Below are 21,636 nucleotides of genomic sequence, written 5' to 3' on the forward strand. Positions count from 1 at the left end.
CACTGTCTGTTGAACTAATGGGCCTATGGTTTATCTTGTTGCTCTTTATTAAGAGGAGCTATTGTTTTCTATACTGCCCTTAGGTTTAGACTTCCCCACACTTTGTTTCTAATAATCTCTTTAGGGAGAGCTTCAGAGCTCTCTTATGGGTTGCCTCTTCTGTGCAAAAACTTTGAGCCACTGCTCAGGGTGCTGGGTGGCACAGTAGCCTCTCTGGTTTTCTTAGCTTACTCTCCTGTGGTGTGGAGGGAGCTGGGGTGAGGGTAATTTGAACCACAATACCCTTGGCCTCCTATGCTTGGAGAAGAGCCTTTGTCTTATAAGGGCTGGGTAGAGGAAGATAGACTCTGAACTCTTGGCCATACTCATTAGGAATTTAGTTTTATCATCTCAGAGTTGGAGGTAATGGGAAATGTTTGTGGCCTGACCTTCCCAATGAGGTAATGTTAGTACTTGGTTGGGAGCTGAGGGGAGAGGAAGCCCTGTCATCTTGGCCACATCTGCTCATAGTGGAGCTTTAAGCTGCAAATGCTACAGACTCTCATTGTTCTTACCGAGTTTTACTATATTTTTTTCAATAAATACTCATTTCTTGGGCGAGTGAATCCACAGCACAGTGAATTCACATTGCCATCCTGGAAGTCTAGCCCAATATATATATATTTTTTTGGTCTTTATTTTTTTAATATTACATCCAAAAAATATGAGGCCCCCACACATTCCCCACCCCCCACCAATATTTTTATATTTACATTTTCTTCCATTTTTTTCCCCTTTATTGCATGGTTTAAAATTTTTAGTTAGAAATGTGTGGAATGGAAGCAGTCAGATGCTTTCTTGTCATGTTTAAAAAAGAGGCTGTCAGGGAAATTGTAAAGAAGGAGTTGTAAAAATATTTTGGTCAAAGGCAGTTAGAGTAAATGGATTTGGCATTGGAAAGCATTTTGCAGTTCCTTCTGCTCCGGCTAGCTCCTTCCCCCTAAAAATTTGATTTGTGTCCTAATTATGCTAAAATTAATTTGAATTCCTTGGATAGACACCAATTATTATTTGAAAGAATCAATCCAGAGACATAAGGAAAAGCAAGCCAAGAAATAAAGGATAGTTGTGGTGTCTAATAAAAACAAATCCACATGTAGTTAAGGACTTCATTCAAAAGGATTACTGCAATAAGGAGACAGGGCTATTGTTCGGGGGAGAGGGAGCTATTGCAATAGGGAAAATGCTTTGATCATGAGGTTGGCAAGAGTTTGCATGGATAGGCAGAAACAGGCTAGGCTCTTACAGGGAGGAGTAAGCAACACTGGAAAGAAACGGGTGTGAGGGATGGAGTCTGTTTGACTAGACTCTAAATATGAACTCCAGTGTGAAACATTCCAGTTCATCAAGTAATGTCTTTTGTCAGGAAACAGTGGTTAAGGAGTCATTAAGGGGTGGAAGTTAGCTGCCTCAGACTAAGGGTGAGTCAAAATTCTGGGGCTGGGTGGGTGGGGTGGGAAGCTTAACAAGGGTTTGGTCAAGTCAGGTATTTTGTCTGTTTTGATCAGTGCATACAAATGGTTCAGCTAATCAATATACAAGGGGGATTCTGAGTCTTACCAAGTTGTATGGGGAATGGTGATTCTCTAGAGAAAGTCATTTCCCAGAACACAGAGTAGAAGGGGATTTCTTTATTGCTGTTTCCAGAAGCAAAGGGGCAAAGTAAAGTTTAACACTACCATGGAGAATTTGGAAACTGCCTTTTAACTTAAAACAAAATGAAACCAATACTATGTAACTGAATATTCCAAATAATTAGTTCTTATGAGTGTACTTTCAGTCCAAATACAAATAGCTTACCTAACTTAAAATTCTCTTAGGATTTCATTAAAAGAAGATAATTCTAGGAGCCCACGATTTTGGTTTAAAGCAAATAGGTTTTAATTACAGAATGTTAACATTGCAAGGGCCACCTAATTCAGCCTCTTCTGCTAGACATCTCTCAGTCACTAGGGGATGAACACTTCCAATCCGGAAGGTCTTGACTGGAAAACCAGTACCACTGTACAACACTCATTCTTAGAAATTGCTTCCTTCTATCAAGTTAAAATCTGCCTTATTGGAATGTCTACCCATGGGTCCTGGTCCCGTGTTAGTGACACAAAAACAGACATTGTGTCTCCTGGCCCCCTTGGCCATTTATTTCTGGTTCCTCCACTAGTCTTCTAGTGGCATAGCACCAAACCCCTTCAGTTTTCATGGTTTGTCACTGTTTTTTGGAGGCATGGGTTACTCAAAACTTGGTGGTCAACAATGGCATAGAGGAACTCTTCTTCAGGCCCATTCGCTATATTTGAACAGCGCTAAATGAAATCATTAGCTTTAAAACAACAACAACAAAAACCAAACCAAACCAAACTATTGATTCATTTTAATTTTGGTCACAACTGAAATACTGAGTCTTTCACATGAGCTATGGTTTCTTGCCTGCCTCTACATACATAATCAATTCTAACCAAACCATCTCATTGGCTTCAGCCTTAGTTGTTATGCAGAAACGAGGCCACACTATAACTATACAGTGAAATAAGAATTCAAACAATTGTTTGGATTTTGGAATAATAGAACCTGATCTTTAGTTGAGGGTCACGTGACTCCCATGTGCTAGAAAGTACCCTCAGTCCTTAAGAACTATAACCTTGGACATATGCATGCAACTATATAAAAATAGATGTGAATTTATAAGGCCCACAAAACAATCCACAAAAATGAACATGTTGGGACTATAGGTGTAGTTTTAAATTTTTTTTAAAGAAAAATAGCCTAAGATTTGTATATTTTGATGATTTACTAAGTATATTTCATAGAAGCCATGTAATATTCTCTGGAGGCAGAAGTTGGGATCCTTGAGTTAAGATCTCTCCATCTTTTGTTACCTAAAATAAATGTACCATTTTTCTTAGAGGTGTTGCTGTGTGCAGGTGACTTTCTATATATGTCACACAGTCCTCACAACAGTCCTGGAGAGGAGACATTACCTTCAGTATCACAGGTGAGGAAACTGACTCAGGGTAAGTAAATTTCATACCATTAATGAGTACCAGAGCTGGAATTTAAACCCAAGTCCAATTTCAAAATCCATACTCTGCTTTTCCATGCTGCTCTTCAGGTATATGGCAAATATATCCCTCTTCAGAAAAAAATGTAAAAATAAGCATTATAGAGGACTCAGTCTAGGACACTGGAATATATTCAAAGCACCAAAAATGCACATCATTTTTTTTTGTCTTTTTAAAATCACTGTTTATTCCATTTGGTAGAGCTTTTTGTTTTTTTTTTTCATACAAATATTTGCAACAATTCTTAATTCCCCAAAAGCATACATAGACGATAAATACCATGCTATTAAAGTATTAAATTTGTACAAAAATACTTTACAGTTTAATACTTGTTTGTTACAAATAAAAATACATATTTAAGTGACTCATGATCTTTTTTCTTAACATGATTCTGCTTTATACTTTCTTTCTTGCCCTGGCAGTTCTGAAATGTGACTGAAATAATATATTTCTTTGCACAAAAAGAAAGGTGAACTTTTTCCTTAAACAAAGCACAGTGTATGAATGCTTTACTTAAGTGTTTGTGTGAATTATTAACCAAAATGAAAATGTTTGGAAAATAATCATTTCAATATGGAGATTCTATAATCAATATACAGATCTATTTTTTTATATTCACCAAATAACATTTATTAGTGTAACTATTCAAAATATCTGAATGAATGGAAACAGTTGCTGACAAACATAAAAGCAACTGCACAATTTATTGCTTTGAGTGATGGTAATAATTGGCAATGCGTTTTGTGAAAAATGTATTTACAATTTCGGTTAAGTGTCATGGCTCAGAACAAAAGATAGTCCAGTGTCCTTTTTAAGTACATGTGCTGTACACCCTCAGTATTACCAGTTTTTAAAACATGTCAAGCAGTATGAGTTTGATTTGCCTATCATTAAGATGAATCTCATTTTAAAAGACTTCATTCTCTCTTAACTTCTTAATCTGGAACTAAAATGAAAAGATATAGCTAATTCTCACTGTTACTAAACACTCTAATTCATCAGAGCTTTTTAGCTATTAAAAATTTTGTCCCTAAAAAAACAACAAACCAAAAAAAAACAACAAAAAACAGGTCACAAGACATATCCTGTTTGATAATTTGTTGCATAGGGAATAGCATACATCTTAGTTAAAATCATTCCTATACTTGGGCAAAATATTTTACCACCACCTATTATGGTCTCCTACGTGCATCATTGCTGAAACATTTTAAGTTAACTTAATTTTATACCTTTACCCCTCCCGTTGTGGCAGCCCCAGCAGTTTACAAAACACTAGGTCTCCTAGTAGAGCCAGCTTAATGAAAAGACTTATTGGTCAAATTCTCACATAAAGACTTCACTGTAAGAAACTGATTCCGAAATGAATTAAGGAAATTATAGAGAATATTTTCACACAGATGTTTCTCTCTTTAAAAAGTGATAGTAAGATGAACTTGTAAAAAATTTCCTCAGATGTTATTTTGGGGGGAGGGGCAGCCTACCTATTTTTCTCTTTTTCTCTACCAATGGGCCTGACAGGTAATCGCCTGCCATATACTATTGTGGTCACCAAAAAAAGAAACCTCTTCAACTTCAAAAGGGAAGTGAACATGAGCCATGAGAGAGATTTAAAAGACCCCTGTGCTTGCAGTTAATGCCACATGATTATCTGTGCTTCAAAGGTCACAGATACCTTAAAGGGATTTTTAGCACCATGTAGATAACGTCTTTTGTCTTGCTTTATAAAAAATTGTTGCTATAATGTATTAGTGGGTTCTCGTGTCTCCAAATTACCACTGTGGCTAGGTTGTTGGAAAAAAGCACTGTTTGGTTCACTCCATTCTCCTCCTGGTAGAGTATGTTCTGTAGATTTCTGTGAAGCTAGTGGGTTTCTACTAATAACCAGGTCCAGCTTATTACCAGATTCTGCTATGAGGGGCACAACAAGGCAGCAGTCGAAGTCTCTTGTTCGGACGTGATTAACCTGAAAGATCAAGAAGAGCCATTTTGAGTTACTGTTGTAGTCATCAGATTAATTCACAAAACCCAGGGTAGCACTTCAGGTACTTGTTACTGCAGTTGCTTAGTCTTGAAGGTCTTAAATGAGCACCCTGTACAGCGGCCTAGCTCTGCTCTGAACACACGATGGCAGAGTTGTTAGCTTATTCTTCATTCCTATAACTAATCTGTAAAGTCCTGGAGAGCAGGGAACAAGAACGTGTCCTAACACCCCCAAGCCTAGCAGAGCTGCTCACCCACAGCAGGTGCTCAGTCAGTGTCGAATATTATCCCCGGTTTTCAAATGGGGTGAATGAGGACAGAGAGATGGAGAGATTCGCCTTAGCTCAATGGGTGCTGAGATTTGAACCCAGGCAGCCTGGCTGGTTCCAAAGTCCTGCTCTTACCCATGATGCTGACCCACCTCTTAGTAGCTGAGCCCACTGCCTCAGTTTATACACATGCTCATCGCCTTTCAATTCTACCTCAACAAAAGTTTTAAAAGTCATCCATTCCCTAACTTCTCATTCTCTCCCCAACCTCGGGTTTGGGGCGACCTCCTGATTGTCAAATCTAGGAATGGTCTCTTGAATTCTCAACCTTGGCCTTTAGCATTTGCCACTTTTAACCACCAACTCATTCTTAAAATTCTTCTTGGGCTCTTCTGAAATCACTTTATTTCAATTCTCTTTCCATTCTAACTGCTCACTCTCAGTCCTTCCCTGTCTATTCCTTACTGTCCTTTAAATTTCGTGATTCTTAGAATCTTATCTTTAGTTCTCTTCTCTTACTATAACCCCTTCATAGGCAACTTCATCCAAACCCATGCCTTCAGAATCCTAAATCTTTATCTCTGGCCCTAACATCTCTCCTGAGCAGCAGACCCAAACTGCCAGGATAGCTCTTCCAGGATGCACTTGAGACATTAGGCTCCTAAGTTCTGATACAGTTCTCTTGCCCATACCTACAAATTCTCCTTGCCTGCAATATTTCCCTTCCTCACCCCACCTCCAATCCACCCACAGTAATGGTTAACAATTGTATGATCTTTCCAAATTACAATTTGTTATTCTTCTACCTAAGAAATGAATATGTCTCCAGCGTAAAGTCCAAGAGCTTTATTACAACATTCACGGCCCTTCACAGTCTGAATCCAGTCCACATTTATAATCTCAATTTCCATAAAAGTAGTGTACAACTCCAAATTATAGGTTAGGATGACACAGAGGTTAAGCAAATTGTCCATAGTTATTCTTTCAGCAAAATTGGATATGCTGTGGAAAATAAAATTTTCCCCATAGTCCAAGGATAAGACTAATTGTTCTAGCACCATGGTAAAATTAGCCACTAGAGTTGGTTTTATCTAATTGATAAAATTGATGATTTATCTCTAATTGATCAAGGACAACTTGCTTCCAGTGAACATGTATCTGCAAGCCAGTAATCAGCAGCCGCTTTCATGCTTTGAAGGTGAGCTGTCTGGCAAGTGAACACACTTCTAGGACTGACATCAACCTGCTCCTGGTCCTACAAAATGCTCCTCCCCAAAATCAGTAGTTTGCTTTACTCAGTGAAACTACACCTAATCACAATGTACTTCCTTAAGTAAGCATGTTTAGCTGCTTGGTTTCAGATATTATATGAGCTATTGAGATATCAAGCACTATATAGTACTCTAAAGAAATGAGAAAATGTGGTACTAGTACTCTTCTTAAGAAGCTTATCATCTGCTAAGGAATATGTGCAGGGAAATAGGCAGCTCTGATAAATGGTAAATTCTACCAAAGGAAAAAATTCATATACTATATAGGAGGGACTGCTAATTCAGTTTGAGGCAACAGAAGATGAGTATTTGTCATGTAAAACTTTGAAGAATCCTCTAAGGCAGTAATTCTCACTATTGGCTGTCCATTGGAATCATCTGGGGGCCTTAAAAAAATACTGCTGCCTGGGTCTTACTCCTAGAGAATCTGATTTAACTAGTCTGGGATTTGTTTTGGGGGATTAGGATAAGCTCTTCAAGTGATTCCAATTTTTCCGCTAATGTTGAGAATCACTGAGCTAAGTGATTCTAGAAGGTCAAGCAGGAATTAGGCTGGTAGGGAATGTAGAGTGGAAGCGTGTTTCAGAGAAAGGAGATAGCATACTGCAAGGCTCAGAGCCAACATGCTCATTTGGCAGAACCTTAATGAGCACTGCTAGCTCAGAAAATAGGTGCAAAGGCCCTATGCTTGGTATGTTAATGAACAGCAGTGAGGTGTGAGTAGGAAAAAAGACCGTGCTCTAGTGGGAGGAAGCCACTAGATGCTTCTTAGCAGGGTGGTGACAGGCTGGGGTCTGTTTTGAAACAAGCCAAGTTGTAGCTAGAGAGTAAATGAAGAGAAAAGGAAGAGAAAATACTGGCAATGGAAGGAGAAGCCGAACTACAAGGTTTGGAAGAGCTAGACTCATGAGGGTTTGGAGTCAAACTTAATTCTTAGGTGATTACCATATGATCATGGGAAATGGTCTGAGCATTAGGCTGGGAAAAATACCTTTCAGCTCAGCACCAAAAAACTAAATCCACAGGAATGAGAAACCAAAGAAATTATTAGACTGGGATAGAATTTACTAGAGATGAAAATTCTTGTCAGCTGTTTCACTGTTACTAATTCTGTATTCTTGAGGACAAGGTTTAGAGGGGAAAAAAGAGGCCCCAAATATGCAAGATTTGGAGGAAGTTCCCAGTTCTAAGTTAGTCTCAGGGAATTAAAATTCCACCTGAGGTCTTACCTGTAAAAGCCTGTCATAGGGCTTTAAGCCACCAAGATCTCCTGGACCAGCTGGGCGAATATTCTTGACATAAACTCCTTTCTCCAGCAAGCCATCTGCTACACTGAACCCAAAGTCCTCCATGTCAGAGTCCTTGTACAAGGTCACCTGAAAAGTGAGAAAGCGTGAAGGGAAGATTTAGCTAGGTTGGGGACTTTTGTTTGTGATCTTGAAGAACAATTTTTTCAAACTATTTTCCATAACATAATGACTTTGTAATACAAGCATTAGGCAGCTCCCTTCCCCTGCAGTGTTTTCAGCTCCCCTTGGAATAATAACAGCCTCGGAATTTCTAAAGTCCCATCCAGAATTTCAGGAGGAGGAGAAATGCAGTGTCTTGGCCTTTCATAAAAATCAAAGTCATCAGGCATATTCAGGGGAAATTTCCCCCGGGCAGGTTGACTTCCACACTTTTCCTGGAGCAACCCCCTGAGACAGCAAGGACTAAGCCCAAGACCTTTTCATTCCTGCCCACTGGGCTCCTGATGCTGTGTTAGATACAGTGCTCCCCTTTCTTTGAGCAAGAACTCATGAAGTCAATAATTTTATTTGTTAAGTTACCCCAAATAATATTGTCACCCAAAAACCACCTAAAAGATTTCAAATGTCTTGCTCTGGTGCCTGATGAAGAGCTCCCTCAGTGCCTGCCAGGGTTTGGTTGAGCATCCCAAGGCGTCCATCCTTCTCTGCGATGGGCCGCAGCAAGTTTTCTTTGCACCTAAGGCCAGTTACTGCCAGCCAGAGCTCTCCCTGGGCCTCATTCCTCCACCTGGTCAACTGCAAGACTTTGTCTGAAGTTAAAAAAATAAGTCATTCATACATTCATCAAATGTTTACTGAGCTGCTAATATGTTCCAAGTACCCAAGCTCTAGAAGTCAAAAAGAAAGAAAAGAGCCTGTCCTTCAGAGGCAGGCGCATTAATATTTAATATTCACGAGCTGGGCACTGTGCAAGGTGTTATCCTAAGCTCCTTACACTCAACGCTTTAAGGTGGGCACCGTTTTGAGGTCTGCTGGTTGCCCACAAAAACGGGGCTGCTGCTGCACGATTCAAGCAATGACTTGAGCTTGCTTTTTAGGTGATTTTTTAAAAAAATTAATACATGAATGCATTCTTATAAAACAGTCAAAAATTTAGAGTGATACAGAGCAAGAAAAAGATTAAGATTTTTATAGCCCATATAGTTTGTATACCCAGTCATTTTATTTTAGAAAGGTACAGAATATTGAAGGAAATACAAAAGTGTACAGTTTGTGGGTTTTTCTTTTACTAGACAGAGCTGAAATATCCAGCACACTGGGTCAATACAATTTGCCAGGGAGCTCTTGTGGTTAATGCCAAATTAGAGGTGAGGAAATTCAATTGTACGGTGGTTAAGTCACTTACCCAGGGCCCCATGGTGGGGCCGTGTTTGTCCAACTCCAGACTCTAGACTGCAGTGCTTAACCACTATACCCTGCTACCCCTCAAACTGCCTCACTGCATCGATTCTAAGATGAACCTTCCCTCCCACCCCCCACATTTAAGATCTTGTGGCAAACACTGAAAACATTAAGGCTGTAAAATTAGTGATAGCCAGTAAGCCTCCTGAAGTGTCTCTCAAGGCTGACAGTACACGTCACTCAAGAGGACGGTGCAGCCCTAGCCAGGGGAGTGAATAATATATCACGGTGTGCGTCCCGTGACAGCGCATCACTCAATGTCTAGTCCTCCTCTTCGCAGGTTCACGTGATGACAGCCTGATCTCTCCATTGTAAAATTTCCCATCAACCTTTAATATAATGATTTCATCCACTGATGGCCAACGTCTGAATCAGTAATTTCATAAGGGGTTGCAAAATGGTGATTTTTTTTCACTAATTCTACAATTTTTTTCTGTATTTAATGTGTAAAAAAGAATTCTCCTTCATCAGTTAGTGCTGTTTGGTTACTCTGAAATTTAGTTTGATTAAGAAAGGCAGGATGAATGCTAAATTCTTTCCTTTTCATGTTTGGAACAAGTCATTTTTTTTTCAGGGGTGGAAAGGCTGTTTTAGCTTGCTACCCTGCCGAAAGGCAATATACCAGAAATGGGTTGGCTTTTCTGTGGGGATTTATTAACTTGCAAGCTTATAGTACTTAGGCCCTGAAAATGTCCAAATTAAGGAATCATCAGACAATGCTTTTTCCCAGAAGACCAGCTGCCAGCAATCCTAGGCTTCTCTGCCACGTGGCAAGGCACAGTGGTGACGCCTGCTGGTCTCCCTCCTCCTCTGGGCTTCCTTGCCTTCAGTTTCCTGCTCCATGACTTTCGCTAGTTTTCTCTCTCCATATTCATCCTTTTCATAAGGATGAATCCTCCAGTAAGAGGATTAAGACCCACCCTGGGCCAAACCTTACTGAAGTAATCTAATCAAAAGGTCCCACCTACAATAGGTCCATACCCACAGGAATGGGGTAACTTTAAGGACATGAACTTCTAGGGTTAGCTTCAAACTGTCACAGGGGAGAACTTTTGTTAAGTATCATTATGAACCTATGGGTTTTTAAGAATTTAATATATTTCAATCCATTGCATTTATTTATTTTTGATGCTCTGTCTCTCTTTGTTCAATGGGAGTCCTTCAAATTGTTTTCCTGTATCCTTTTTATTTAAAGGTTAAGAACCCCTAATTTATTTATTATTATTTATGTATTTTATTTTTTTAAAGATTAATTTTTTATTTATTTCTCTCCCACCCACCCCCAGTTGTCTGTTCTCTGTGTCCATTTGCTGTGTGTTCTTCTGTGACTGCTTCTATCCTTATCAGCGGCACCGGGAATCTGTGTTTCTTTTTGTTGCATCATCTTGTTGGGTCAGCTCTGTGTATGTGTGGTGCCATTCTTGGGTAGGCTGCACTTTGTTTTGCACTGGGTGGCTCTCCTTACGGGTGCTCCCCTATGCGGGAGACACCCCTACTGGCATGCACTCCTTGCGCACATCAGCACTGTGCATGGGCCAGCTTCAAATGGGTCAAGGAAGCCCAGGGTTTGAACCGTAGACCTTCCATGCAGTAGGCGGCTGTCCTATCCATTGGGCCAAGTCCGCTTTCCTATTATTTTTTATTTAAATTTATTCCCCTACCCCCAGCCACTGCCTGCGCTCGCTGTCTGCTGTGACCACTTGGTGCATGTTCTTCTGTGTCTGCTTTTCTTTTCTTCTCATCTTCTCTTTAGGAGGCACCAGGAACTGATCCTGGGACCTCCAATGTGGGAGAGAGGCACTGAATTATTTGAGTCACCTCAGCTACCTGGTTTGTTGTGTCTCTCATTGTCTTTCCTCTGTGTCTTTTGTTGTTGTTGTTGTTGCATCATTTTGTTGCATCAGTTCACAGTGTGGGCCAGCTCTCTGCGGCATGGGCCAGCTTTGCCTTCACTGGAAGGCCCTTGGGAACTGAACCCGGGACCCCCTGTATGGTAGATGGGAGCCCAGTCACCTGAGCCACACCAGCTTCACCCTGTATCCTTTTGATATGACCTATTTGTTTTAAAAGCTTCTTTGCTTTGTGGCACAAGATATCACAGATCCACCATGAATATTTTCTGTAAGATCCTAATTGGAGGAAACATTTCTGGTTAATGTCCTAGTCTCTTTCTTTCCACCCCAGTTTTCCTTTCTCAAAGGGAGCAAGAGGAGAAGAGGAAGGGGGGGGGGGGGGAGGAAGAAGAGTAAATAATGGGATTAGTAATAGCCTGTCGGGAAACGGACTTTGGCCCAGTGGTTAGGGCGTCCGTCTACCACATGGGAGGTCCGCAGTTCAAGCCCCGGGCCTCCTTGACCCGTGTGGAGCTGGCCATGTGCAGTGCTGATGCGTGCAAGGAGTGCCGTGCCACACAGGGGTGTCCCCCGCGTAGGGGAGCCCCATGCGCAAGGAGTGCACCCCGTAAGGAGAGCCGCCCAGCGCGAAGGAGGGAGCAGCCTGCCGAGGAATGGCGCCGCCCACACTTCCTGTGCCGCTGACGATTAGAAGCGGACAAAGAAACGAGACGCAGCAAAAAGACACAGAAAACAGACAACCGGGGGAGAGGAGGGGAATTAAATAAAAAAATAAAATAAATAAATAAATAAAAAATAGCCTGTCATTCTTTGGGCCCATTTACTCTTGGTTGAAACTCTCAGTTTGAGGTTCCTGCTTATGCAAGGACCCTAGGATCTCATGTCCTTTTGCCCACCTTTTCCATCTTTGTTTCTTGTCAGATACTCTCCATGTGACAAGAACACCTGGGACTGGGACAATTGCTATTTATCCCAGAGAGTGGTGCATCCTCCTAGCTATCTCTGTTCAACTTGCTACTAGGTATGGGGGGAGGAAGTCCTATGGATCCTGTGCATGTGGCCTATGGCCCGTCTAGGCAAGTAGATAGGGGTCTGCTCTGAAGGACCAGCCATACTTCTGAGGTTCCAAAGCCTACTTTAAAAAAAAAAAGATTTATTTATTTATTTATCTCCTCCCCCCCATCCCCACCCGTTGTCTGTTCTCTGTGTCTATTCGCTGCATTGTCTTCTTTGTCTGCTTCTGTTGTTGTCAGCAGCATGGGAATCTGTTTCTTTTTGTTGCGTCTTCTTGTTGTGTCAGCTCTCTGTGTGTGCGGTGCCATTCCTGGGCAGGCTGCACTTTCTTTCGCACTGGGTGGCTCTCCTTACGGGGCACACTCCTTGCGTGTGGGGCTCCCCTACATGGGGGACACCCCTGCGTGGCACAGCGCTCCTTGCGTGCATCAGCACTGCACATGGGCCAGCTCCACACGGGTCAGGGAGGCCCGGGGTTTGAACCGCGGACCTCCCATGTGGTAGATGGACACCCTAACCACTGGACCAAGTCTGCTTCCCCAAAGCCTACTTTTGCTATGGATGTTAGGAAGGGTTCCAAAGCCTACTTTTGCTATGGATGTTAGGAAGCCCCTTTCCATCTTAGAGCTAAGAAAAGTTTTACAACACAGGAAGTAAGAACCCTTGCATTGGGGGAAACATTTGTGTTGGCTTGGAAATATGAAATTCTTCATCACTCAATTGGCCAGTGATACTTGGGTATCTGCTCCACAGGCCTGAAACCTGGAGAGTCAGAAGGCTGAGTGTTCACCTAAAACTGCCAACACTAATCAGTGGTAATACATTAACCAAACATTATTAGAGACTGATGTGAAATAGAGCGGGTTAGCAGATTGGCTTTGGATATAGGTCAGAGTAGCTCATTAACTTTAAGGTCAAAATTATTGGCCAAGAGGCTTGGCTTTCCTGAGCCTCAAACCTGACGTATCTCTATGGAAACTGTTCAGGATGAGAGGCTAATAAATGGTTTATACTTGAAAGTAATCTGTTTCTTTAGAAAGATTTTTAAGGTTAGAGGATACTGAATTTTAATAGCTAGCTCTAGGGTTCTCCTGGAAATAGCTTGGAAATAGCACATAACAAAAATGAAATTATTTTAAAACCACATAAAAGATACGATTCCAGAAATCAATAATTTGAAAAAATGGGGAGTACAGCAGGCTACTTTCAAAGCACTAACAATAAATTGTGCTCAATTTATGTGCAACAATAAATTCAGCCCTCTTTGGCTAAAGATGGGTAATGGTTACTTCTGATTTATTTCCTGTCTGAACATAATTTTAAGGATTCCAAGGTTTACATCACCTTTTTCCCCCCTCACAAGATGAATCCTTTATTCAGGCACTTTCATATATGTGATTGCTTTTGGTCTCCCAACAACTTTGTGCAGCAGAATCATTTCCTTTCTACTAACAAGGACACTGAGACTTGATGGAGCTGATGGACTGTCTTGTCCAGTTGGAATACATAAGCTCCAAGGTTCAAAATCAGAACATCTAACCTCATGTGCTATGTCCCTTTACCAAACCATCATTTTTTTGTGAACATAAAATCTCCTAACTGATGAAACAGTCTTTATTCATTTCCAACCGCCCAACAAACCGAAGACAAATAATGTATCATGTTATAATTCTTCTCATCAGAGGCCTATGGGGGCTTTCTTTGAGCATCTGCATCATCATCTACTCACTGCTCCTAGAGCGCACCATCCTGTCAGTTGGCTTCAAGTTCCATCACAGACCACCTGAAACAACGTTTTCCTTGTAGGGTCTATTCTGTGCCAACCAGAGGATGCCTCTGGGGGAAGCTAGACCATGAACTCAATTACTGAATATTTCTCTTTAAAAAGAGCCAGCCAATAAGCCTGGAACATAAGCCTCCAGGGTTGGGATACAGCTCTACAAAGCTCAGTTCAATTTTAACTGTCAGCATGTGCTGTGATTGCCACTAACCCCTCCAAGAATAGAAACTTTAACAGGAGGCAGAAAGTTTCACCACAATTCAAGTTCAGCCCTGTTTTATATTTCTAAGTCTATCCGTATGTCTGAACAATGTCTTTGAGGCGAAGATCAGAAACCCAATGCTTGTGTTTTCAGTTTGGACATTTGGTTTTTAAGGGCAATTGCAACTATTATTTTGAGCAAGTGAAGGCTGGTGACTGCCATCCCTTGAAGCAGTTCCCAAGCCCTGACAATTTCCCAAAGGTTCCTCCCCAATCCCCAGTGGCTTTAGGGACTAAACTGACACCTTCTCAGAGATGGCACCAGTTTCCCCACAAATCACCAGGCACTTGGGTTTATTCTTGCAGGCACTGCTGGGATAGTCCTGTTCCTTTAAGCCTGACAATTCAAGTAATGTCAGTTACTTGACAGTGAGGCACAATCCCACACTACCCTTACAACTGAAAGAAAAAAAAACATTCCAACATTCCTCTTCCAGCCCAAAAGATAGCAATCTCAGTTTTTGTGTCACTTGAAATTTGTGGGCTTCGAGACAAATTGGGTCAAGGAAGGCATCTGTTGACCTTCTGTCTGGGATTCTCCTTGGCAGAGGAGCCGACTGCTTTGAACACTGCCTCCTGCTGCTCTCTGGTGACTGTGTGGCACCAAGGCCTTGAAAAAACAGGGATGAACAATGAAAGAATCAGAAGCTTAGAATCTGGCTGTAAGTATAAGCAAGTTAGAGGCTGCCTTGGCCTTTAGAGAGCTGAATTCCAGGGGAACTTCATGTTTTTTGATGGCTGTGATGGATTTATGCATTGCTTTTCTGATTCATCCCAAAGTCTTTTTCACATCTCTCTATCGTCCTCATATAAGATCCAAAAGCAAAGGATTATACGGTTAGCCCACTTCTCCAAGAGAGGAAACCAAGCCATGGGCAGGTAAAGGTCACCTGGTTATGGTCAGCTCTGCCACTGGCCTTTTATACCTGCCCCCAGTCACCAACAAGTCAGCCAGTTGTGGCAGAGATCCTGTTCCGGGCATCTTTTTCCAGCCCCCTGCCCCTCTCTACTCCTGCCTCTGCTCTCCATCTCCCAGGTCTGCTCTGGCCTGGCTCTCCTTCAGCTCTTCACCTTTCCCAATTCTCTCCCACAAGTTACTGACCTTTATTTCCCAAGCCCCCTTAAGCACATGTGGGTCTCCTTGATTCAGAGGCCACCTGCAACTCTGAGTGGGAAGCCTGCTCTCTGGGTGTTTGGGGATCTGGGCCAGTGTCACCCCTGCTGGGGAGGAAGGGTGAGGAATTACTATTGACCAAACTCCCACTGCACTGAGCTCTAACGGTTATTTAATATGAAACAAAGCCTTGATTTTATTTCCTCTTTTCAGGTATCACTGTCTGGTGCTACAAAGAGCCTCAGACAAGGAAAGAGTCCTGTACCCCATCTAAGGTAAAGAAAGAGAAAATTGTGGAGGGGCTCCCCATGTGTCAAAATCTCCAATGTGACTTGGGCTGGACTGCTAGAACACCAACTGAATCCTTACTGTAGCCTTGAGAGTCAAGCAATGTGAGTGGAACAATGGTGATGGAGAGGAGGGGAAGGATATTCTCCAAGAACTGGAAATAGAGGGAGCCACAGGAAGCCTCACCTTTTGTGAATCAATGTCCTATATATATAATACATTATAATCTATAACTAAACATACTTGATCATAACAGAGTTGCACAAAAGCATTAGGTAGAGATGAACAGTTCCCATGTCAGAGTCAGACTTCAGGGAAACTGAAAATTTCTGAAGAGGGAGGTACAGAACCAACAGTAGATATCTGTAAATATTATGGGATTTTTAAAAATTGTCTCACATGACTGTGCAGATACACGAGTCCAAATTCCACAGGGCATGCTGCAAGCATGCTGAAGTAGAGATGGGAAATCTCTCTTCTGACTGCTGAGATCATTACTTTTCCTTTTAAGGCCTTCAACTGACTGGATGAGAAGTCTCTCATTGCTGAAAGCAGTCTTCTCAGTTGATTGTAGAGGTAATCATCCACAGATGCAATTAACTGACTGATTCTTTAGGTTCATGAAATGTCCTCATAGTAATAATCAGGTCAGTGCTTGCTTGACCAAACTACTGGGCACCATTACCTGGCCAAGTTGACACGTAAGCGGAACCATCACAGGAGGTGATGGATCCATGACAGAAGTGATAAGAGAAATGATCAAAAACAGAAATACAGCACACCAGAACACTGTCTAACAAGCCTTCCTAAGGTTTCTCTAGGGGATGACAACAGTTTGACTTAGCATTTCTATTGCTTAGAGCTCAGTCTTGGCAAAGGTAGATGGTAACTTGTAGAAACTCATAAGATGTAAACTGAGTTCTGTCTGGTAGAGATGCAAATTATTTCTGCCCCTTAGAAAAGATAACCTCAAGGTAATGCTTTTATTTTCCTATAAGCCACTGAGCAGTTTTGATTCTCAGAAGTCTTAGTCCAGTATTCTTTTTTCTCTAATATATTCCTATCTTTATCTTTCTTTGAACAAGCTTTGTTTTCCTGCTGGTCTCCACATTAATGAGTTTAACAAAATTCTGACAAGAGCCAACTATTATTTGCATAAGAATTATGTGATTAAGAATTTGAAAAGTATGTTTTGACAAAACCATAGACAAAAGAAACTAATGGAAATGAAACATTATCAGGATTGATCTGGGCTGGATGTTATTATTCATTTAAAACTCTAACCCATGTTCCAAAATACCACGTGTCCCCCCAAAAACCTGCTTATTAGGTGTCCCTGGTTTTATAGGGAGAGACTATGTTGGTCAGACTGACCCTATAACTAATAATCGGTAACCATTAACTAGAAACACATTGATTTCTCTTTGTGAACATATTCTCATTCTGGTTTACATCTGTCTCTGGTGGCTCCAAAGCAGCCTTCTGGAGCTTAAGTCAGGGACGCTGAGGAGATCACATTTTCTGGGTTTCTGAGACTATAAGGCTTAGGCTAAACTCCCAGTCTTGGTGACTTCAACCCGGAAAATGCTCTTTTGTGAGGTCTCCCCTGCCTGATCATGGGTAGTCCTACTCTGACTTTGCTAAATGAGAAAACTGAAGTTCAGAAGTGACACAATAAGTATCAGACTGTGACCCAAACCCAGGTCTGCTTGACAGCGAAGCTTGGGTTCTTCCTAATTTATACTCCTTGCCTGAAGAATGAGAATAAGGATCTAGCAAAGAATGGTAGGCAAATGCACAAGGTTCATATATTCAGCTTCTTGTTTTTAGCTTCTAGTGATTCATGCAGTAAGACAATTCCATGCCAGCTGTTAGGAAAAGGTCTAGGCCCAGCACGGGGACTAGTTTGATCTTAAAATCTTTGATTGAAGTGCCAACTCCAAATATTTAGTGACGAGAGAGGTAGGTGCGAGAATATGTATTTCATTTCACGTTTCCTCCTAGGGCTGAGGCTATTTCTGAATCAGGGAGAATATTGCAAAAGAAGGTGACATTAAACACTGAAAATGACACTCCTTCCAAAGAGGGAAACAACTTTTTCATATATAAAGAACAAAGCTCCCTTCTTTTAAAACAAGTCAAAGATGTTGAAAATGCAAAGTGGTCTTAGGTGGGGAAAAGTTGGTGGTAGCAAAAGCAGTTGAAACATAGGGGTTTGTCAGGAGTGACTCAAATATTCAAGGATCACACCACCAGAAGCCACAAGTATTAATAAAAGTAGATGCTGGAAAATTATTTTTAAAAACTGTCTGTAAAGAGAGAAATCAAAAGAGATACATACAATTAACGAATATAATTTTATTGAAAAACATGAATGATAGGCCAATAGGAAATGTCATTATGATATTAATAAAAACAAAAAACAAATGAATGTGAACTGTCTACAATTTTTTTTCCCTTAACGTGAGCAAAGAAATGAACCTAGAATCCATCTCAAAAAATAGATTAAGTGGACACCAAAGAATATTTAAGCTTCAGGAGGAAAAGAAGGATTATCAGTGAACTGTAGCTATGCTCACAGACTCCTTATCTGCAAAGAGAAAGACTCTATGAAAAGCTATAGTATAAACCAGAATTCATTTTAAAGATAAAATGCAGTGACTCCAGGGCTGATGATATGCTCTAATTCCTCTTTACCCTTCCACCAAGCTGTTGCCTATGATTTCAACTAAAAATCATCTCTAGTTAGCTACAGTCTAAGGGAGTGATTCTCAATCTTTAATGTCCAAAATAATTCATTGAGGAAGTTGCTAAAATGTAGATTCTTGGCCCCAACTCTCTGAAAATGCAGACAAGGCAGGTCTAGGTTGGGACTTATGAACTTTCATTATTTTCTATTTATTTTTATTTATTTTTAGGAGGTCCTGGGTTCAGTCCCTTCCTACATAGGAAGGAGGCACTCAAACCACTGAGCTACACCCGCTCCCCCGAACCTTCATTTTAATAAGCACCCATGTGATCATGGTGAAGGTCATCAGAGGATCTCACCCCAAACTGTAGTTGAGACCCATTAATAAGTCTTGAAATCAGTTGTGTGATTTAAAAAATAGAAAATGCCATTGTATACTGTGCAAATAAAAATTGTGTGTGTGTGTGCGCTTGTTTACTGAATTGTGAGGAAAGACATATTTCATATTGTGCATTAGAACGTGTGAGAAGCAGTGGACTAAGAGGACATCAGTATTACTTCCCTGTAACCCACTCGTTGATCTCCTGCCCTCGCTAAGGGCCAAATCTTCACTGCAGCTCCAACTTGCACCCCCACCCACATAGCCAAAAAAGGAAGCAAATGAGGCAGGTTAGCATAGGGAATGAGGGATGGTGCGGATCCAGAACAAGGCCATAACTATCATAGCTGAAACCCTGCCAAGAACGTGGTCATGAGGTCCTGTTTCAAAGTCCCAGCCTAGAAAGCCCCAGAGGGCCCCAAACAGGAAGGCTCTCCTATTGGTGCCCTGAAGCCGACAGGGAGCAAATTACGTGGACTATGTTATAGGCCAATGGGAAGCCTGGGAAAGAGCTGAACCAAGGCATCATTGGTCACAATCTCTGCTGAGCTATAGGAAGGAGGAGGAAAAGCAGCCTTCACAAAGCCTAAGCCCAGCTCCCAGCAACCCATGTTTTGGGTGTATAATTTCTTTTTCTTTCGCTTGACATTATTCTCTTTACTTGCTTGCTTCAACTGTGGCACATCCTTGAATTCTTTTCTGTAACATGGCCAAGAACCTGGAATTCCACTGGCAACACAAGGGTGCATCTCTGTGGTTGTTCTCAATGTCAGGAATGACAATTAGCTTTTGGTTTCAGGAGTGAATGTGGACAGCTTGAAGAAACACCTATCGTATACCCTGGAGGAGACTTGGGCACAGTTGATGATGAGAAATGAACAAAAACAGTTAGGATTCTGACATGAGCTCAGGACTTTCTGAGTTAGGTTAGAGAGGAATAGAAGAAAACTGTGGGTGTTGGGAGTGAAGGAAATAGGTGGGAATTGAGGAGTAAAAATAAGCCAATAATTTATTTTCATATGAAGATGATATTAGTAATCTACTGTGTGGTATCAGGAATCTATTAGCAACTGCAACAACTTCTGCAACATAACTTCAGACACCAACTGTGGAGATGTAGTAAATCAATCCACATCAATTCTGACTACCTGGAGTTAGGCCAGACTCCAAAGGTTAACCTCTACAAGACTACCCTTCATGTTACCCACACTTCTGACCAACTGGCTACAAGGGTTTGAAATTTCACTGGAATGATCCACAGAACTCACGGAAAGCACTAACTTTAATAGCAAAAGGACACAAACAAGAAGCCTCCCAGCATGAGGCCTGGGAGGGTCTCAACTGCAAGCTTCCATGTCCTCTCCATGCATCACCCTCCCAGTACAGTAACGGATTTTTTCAACTATGTGTCCTGAGTTTTCATGGGGTCTCATTACATAGGAATGACTGATAGAATCAATGCTCACAAGATTGAGCTCCATCTGCAGCCCAGCCCTCCCCTCCCAGAGGTTGGGAGGTGACCTGATATGACATGGCCCAACCCTCTTTCTGTTGGTCTTTCTGGTGTGGCCAGACCACCCTAAGACACAAGATGTGGCTTGCCCTTCCCTGTTGTCTCATTAGCATATCAGGTGTGGTCTTGGGCTCACCACAGAAATCCCTGTCATGGAAATTCCAAAGGTTAAGAAGTTCATTCCCCAGGAAGTGGGGACAAAGGGCTGCTGAGTTTTTAATTTATACCATACCCACCATCAGGAGATGGGAGTTTTCGTTTGTATGTTTGTTTTCTTCAGCAATGGGGATGTATCTTTGCCCATTGGTTCATAACCTCTTGACCCACCTTTCTAGTAAAAAGTTTGTACATGCTGGCCTGTCCCTGAACAGAGTACCTAATCTGTTCTCATAGGTGCAACTTAACCAGGTGGCAAACAACTATGAGAAAGAAGGCAGTGGGAAATAACACCAAACTCATCCACAGCAATGTGCTGACTGACCTCGCCCAGCTTCTCCATGCAGCCCCGTGGGAATTCCTTCACCACCACATCCATTAGGAAAGTCAACCAAGCAGGCCCATGGACCCAGCCCTTGCTCTGCTTACTAAGCTGCATACTCTGGCTTGGGTTAATTTCAACTGAGGAAGTGGGATTTTCCAATTCTGTGGCACCCCTCCCATCTAACCTCCAAAGAGTGGCTTTTCCTAATATTCACCAAGGTTTAGTACAGGCTAGTAGAAGCCCAATGGGAGGCTGACTTAATTCCATTAAAAGTCACTGTATTTTTTCATGGTGTCACAGGACATTTCCACACAAGACATAAACCTTATTTCTGGTTTCACTCTGAGATAGTTGGTTTTTCTAATGACCATTTCTCTTCGCAAGCAATTCTAACCTGGCAGTTGTGTATTTGACCAAGTATTTTGGAGGGCCTATCAGAGTAACTGAATTCACTTAAAAAAGAAAGGATATGAGGATCCAGATATGAGGATTAACTACTCCAAGAATTTTCAGGTGCCAGGCTCCTCTTCTACAGCTTCACTTAACTACATCATGCTAGGTGTCTTCTGATGCACACAACACTACTTTTGAGAGACTAATTTTGTTTGGGATAATTTTGAATAAAAGTGACACGGAAACAGGCCAGATAGGGAATCAATAGATGGATCTGGAAACTGGCAGAAAAACTGCTGCCATTAACACGCGGACTTCAATATCCCCTAGATGGCTGCTGGAAGACCCACTCGAGAAATCCCATTTGGAACAAGATTTCCTCCGGAAGCCAGGAGAAGCCCCAGATATTCTCCAGGGACCTTATGATTGGGCCCTCCTGGGGGCCTGATGGGTGGGGCAACCAATCAAAACAGCAAACAGCTGGGACTCTTCCCCTGCCATTTGCAAAGAGGCAGAAGAATTAATGTTTTGAAAAGCAAGTG

General features: G+C 41.6%; 1 protein-coding gene across 31 annotated transcripts in view; it reads right to left on the reverse strand.

The window, feature by feature from the left end:
- Positions 1 to 3,255: 3,255 nt before the first annotated feature.
- Positions 3,256 to 21,636, reverse strand: part of GRIP1 (glutamate receptor interacting protein 1) — a 746,896-nt gene continuing 728,515 nt past the window's right edge. For all 31 annotated transcript variants that reach the window (XM_071218929.1, XM_071218930.1, XM_058308390.2 and 28 more), the window contains 2 exons: positions 7,848 to 7,994; positions 3,256 to 5,061 (listed from right to left, as the gene is read on the reverse strand). In XM_071218929.1, the coding sequence (XP_071075030.1) occupies positions 4,834 to 5,061; positions 7,848 to 7,994 (375 nt within the window). In that variant the 3' untranslated portion in view covers positions 3,256 to 4,833. The remainder of the gene's footprint in view (positions 5,062 to 7,847; positions 7,995 to 21,636) is intronic.

The sequence above is a fragment of the Dasypus novemcinctus genome, chromosome 12 (genome assembly GCF_030445035.2).
Source record: "Dasypus novemcinctus isolate mDasNov1 chromosome 12, mDasNov1.1.hap2, whole genome shotgun sequence".
NCBI lineage: Eukaryota > Metazoa > Chordata > Mammalia > Cingulata > Dasypodidae > Dasypus > Dasypus novemcinctus.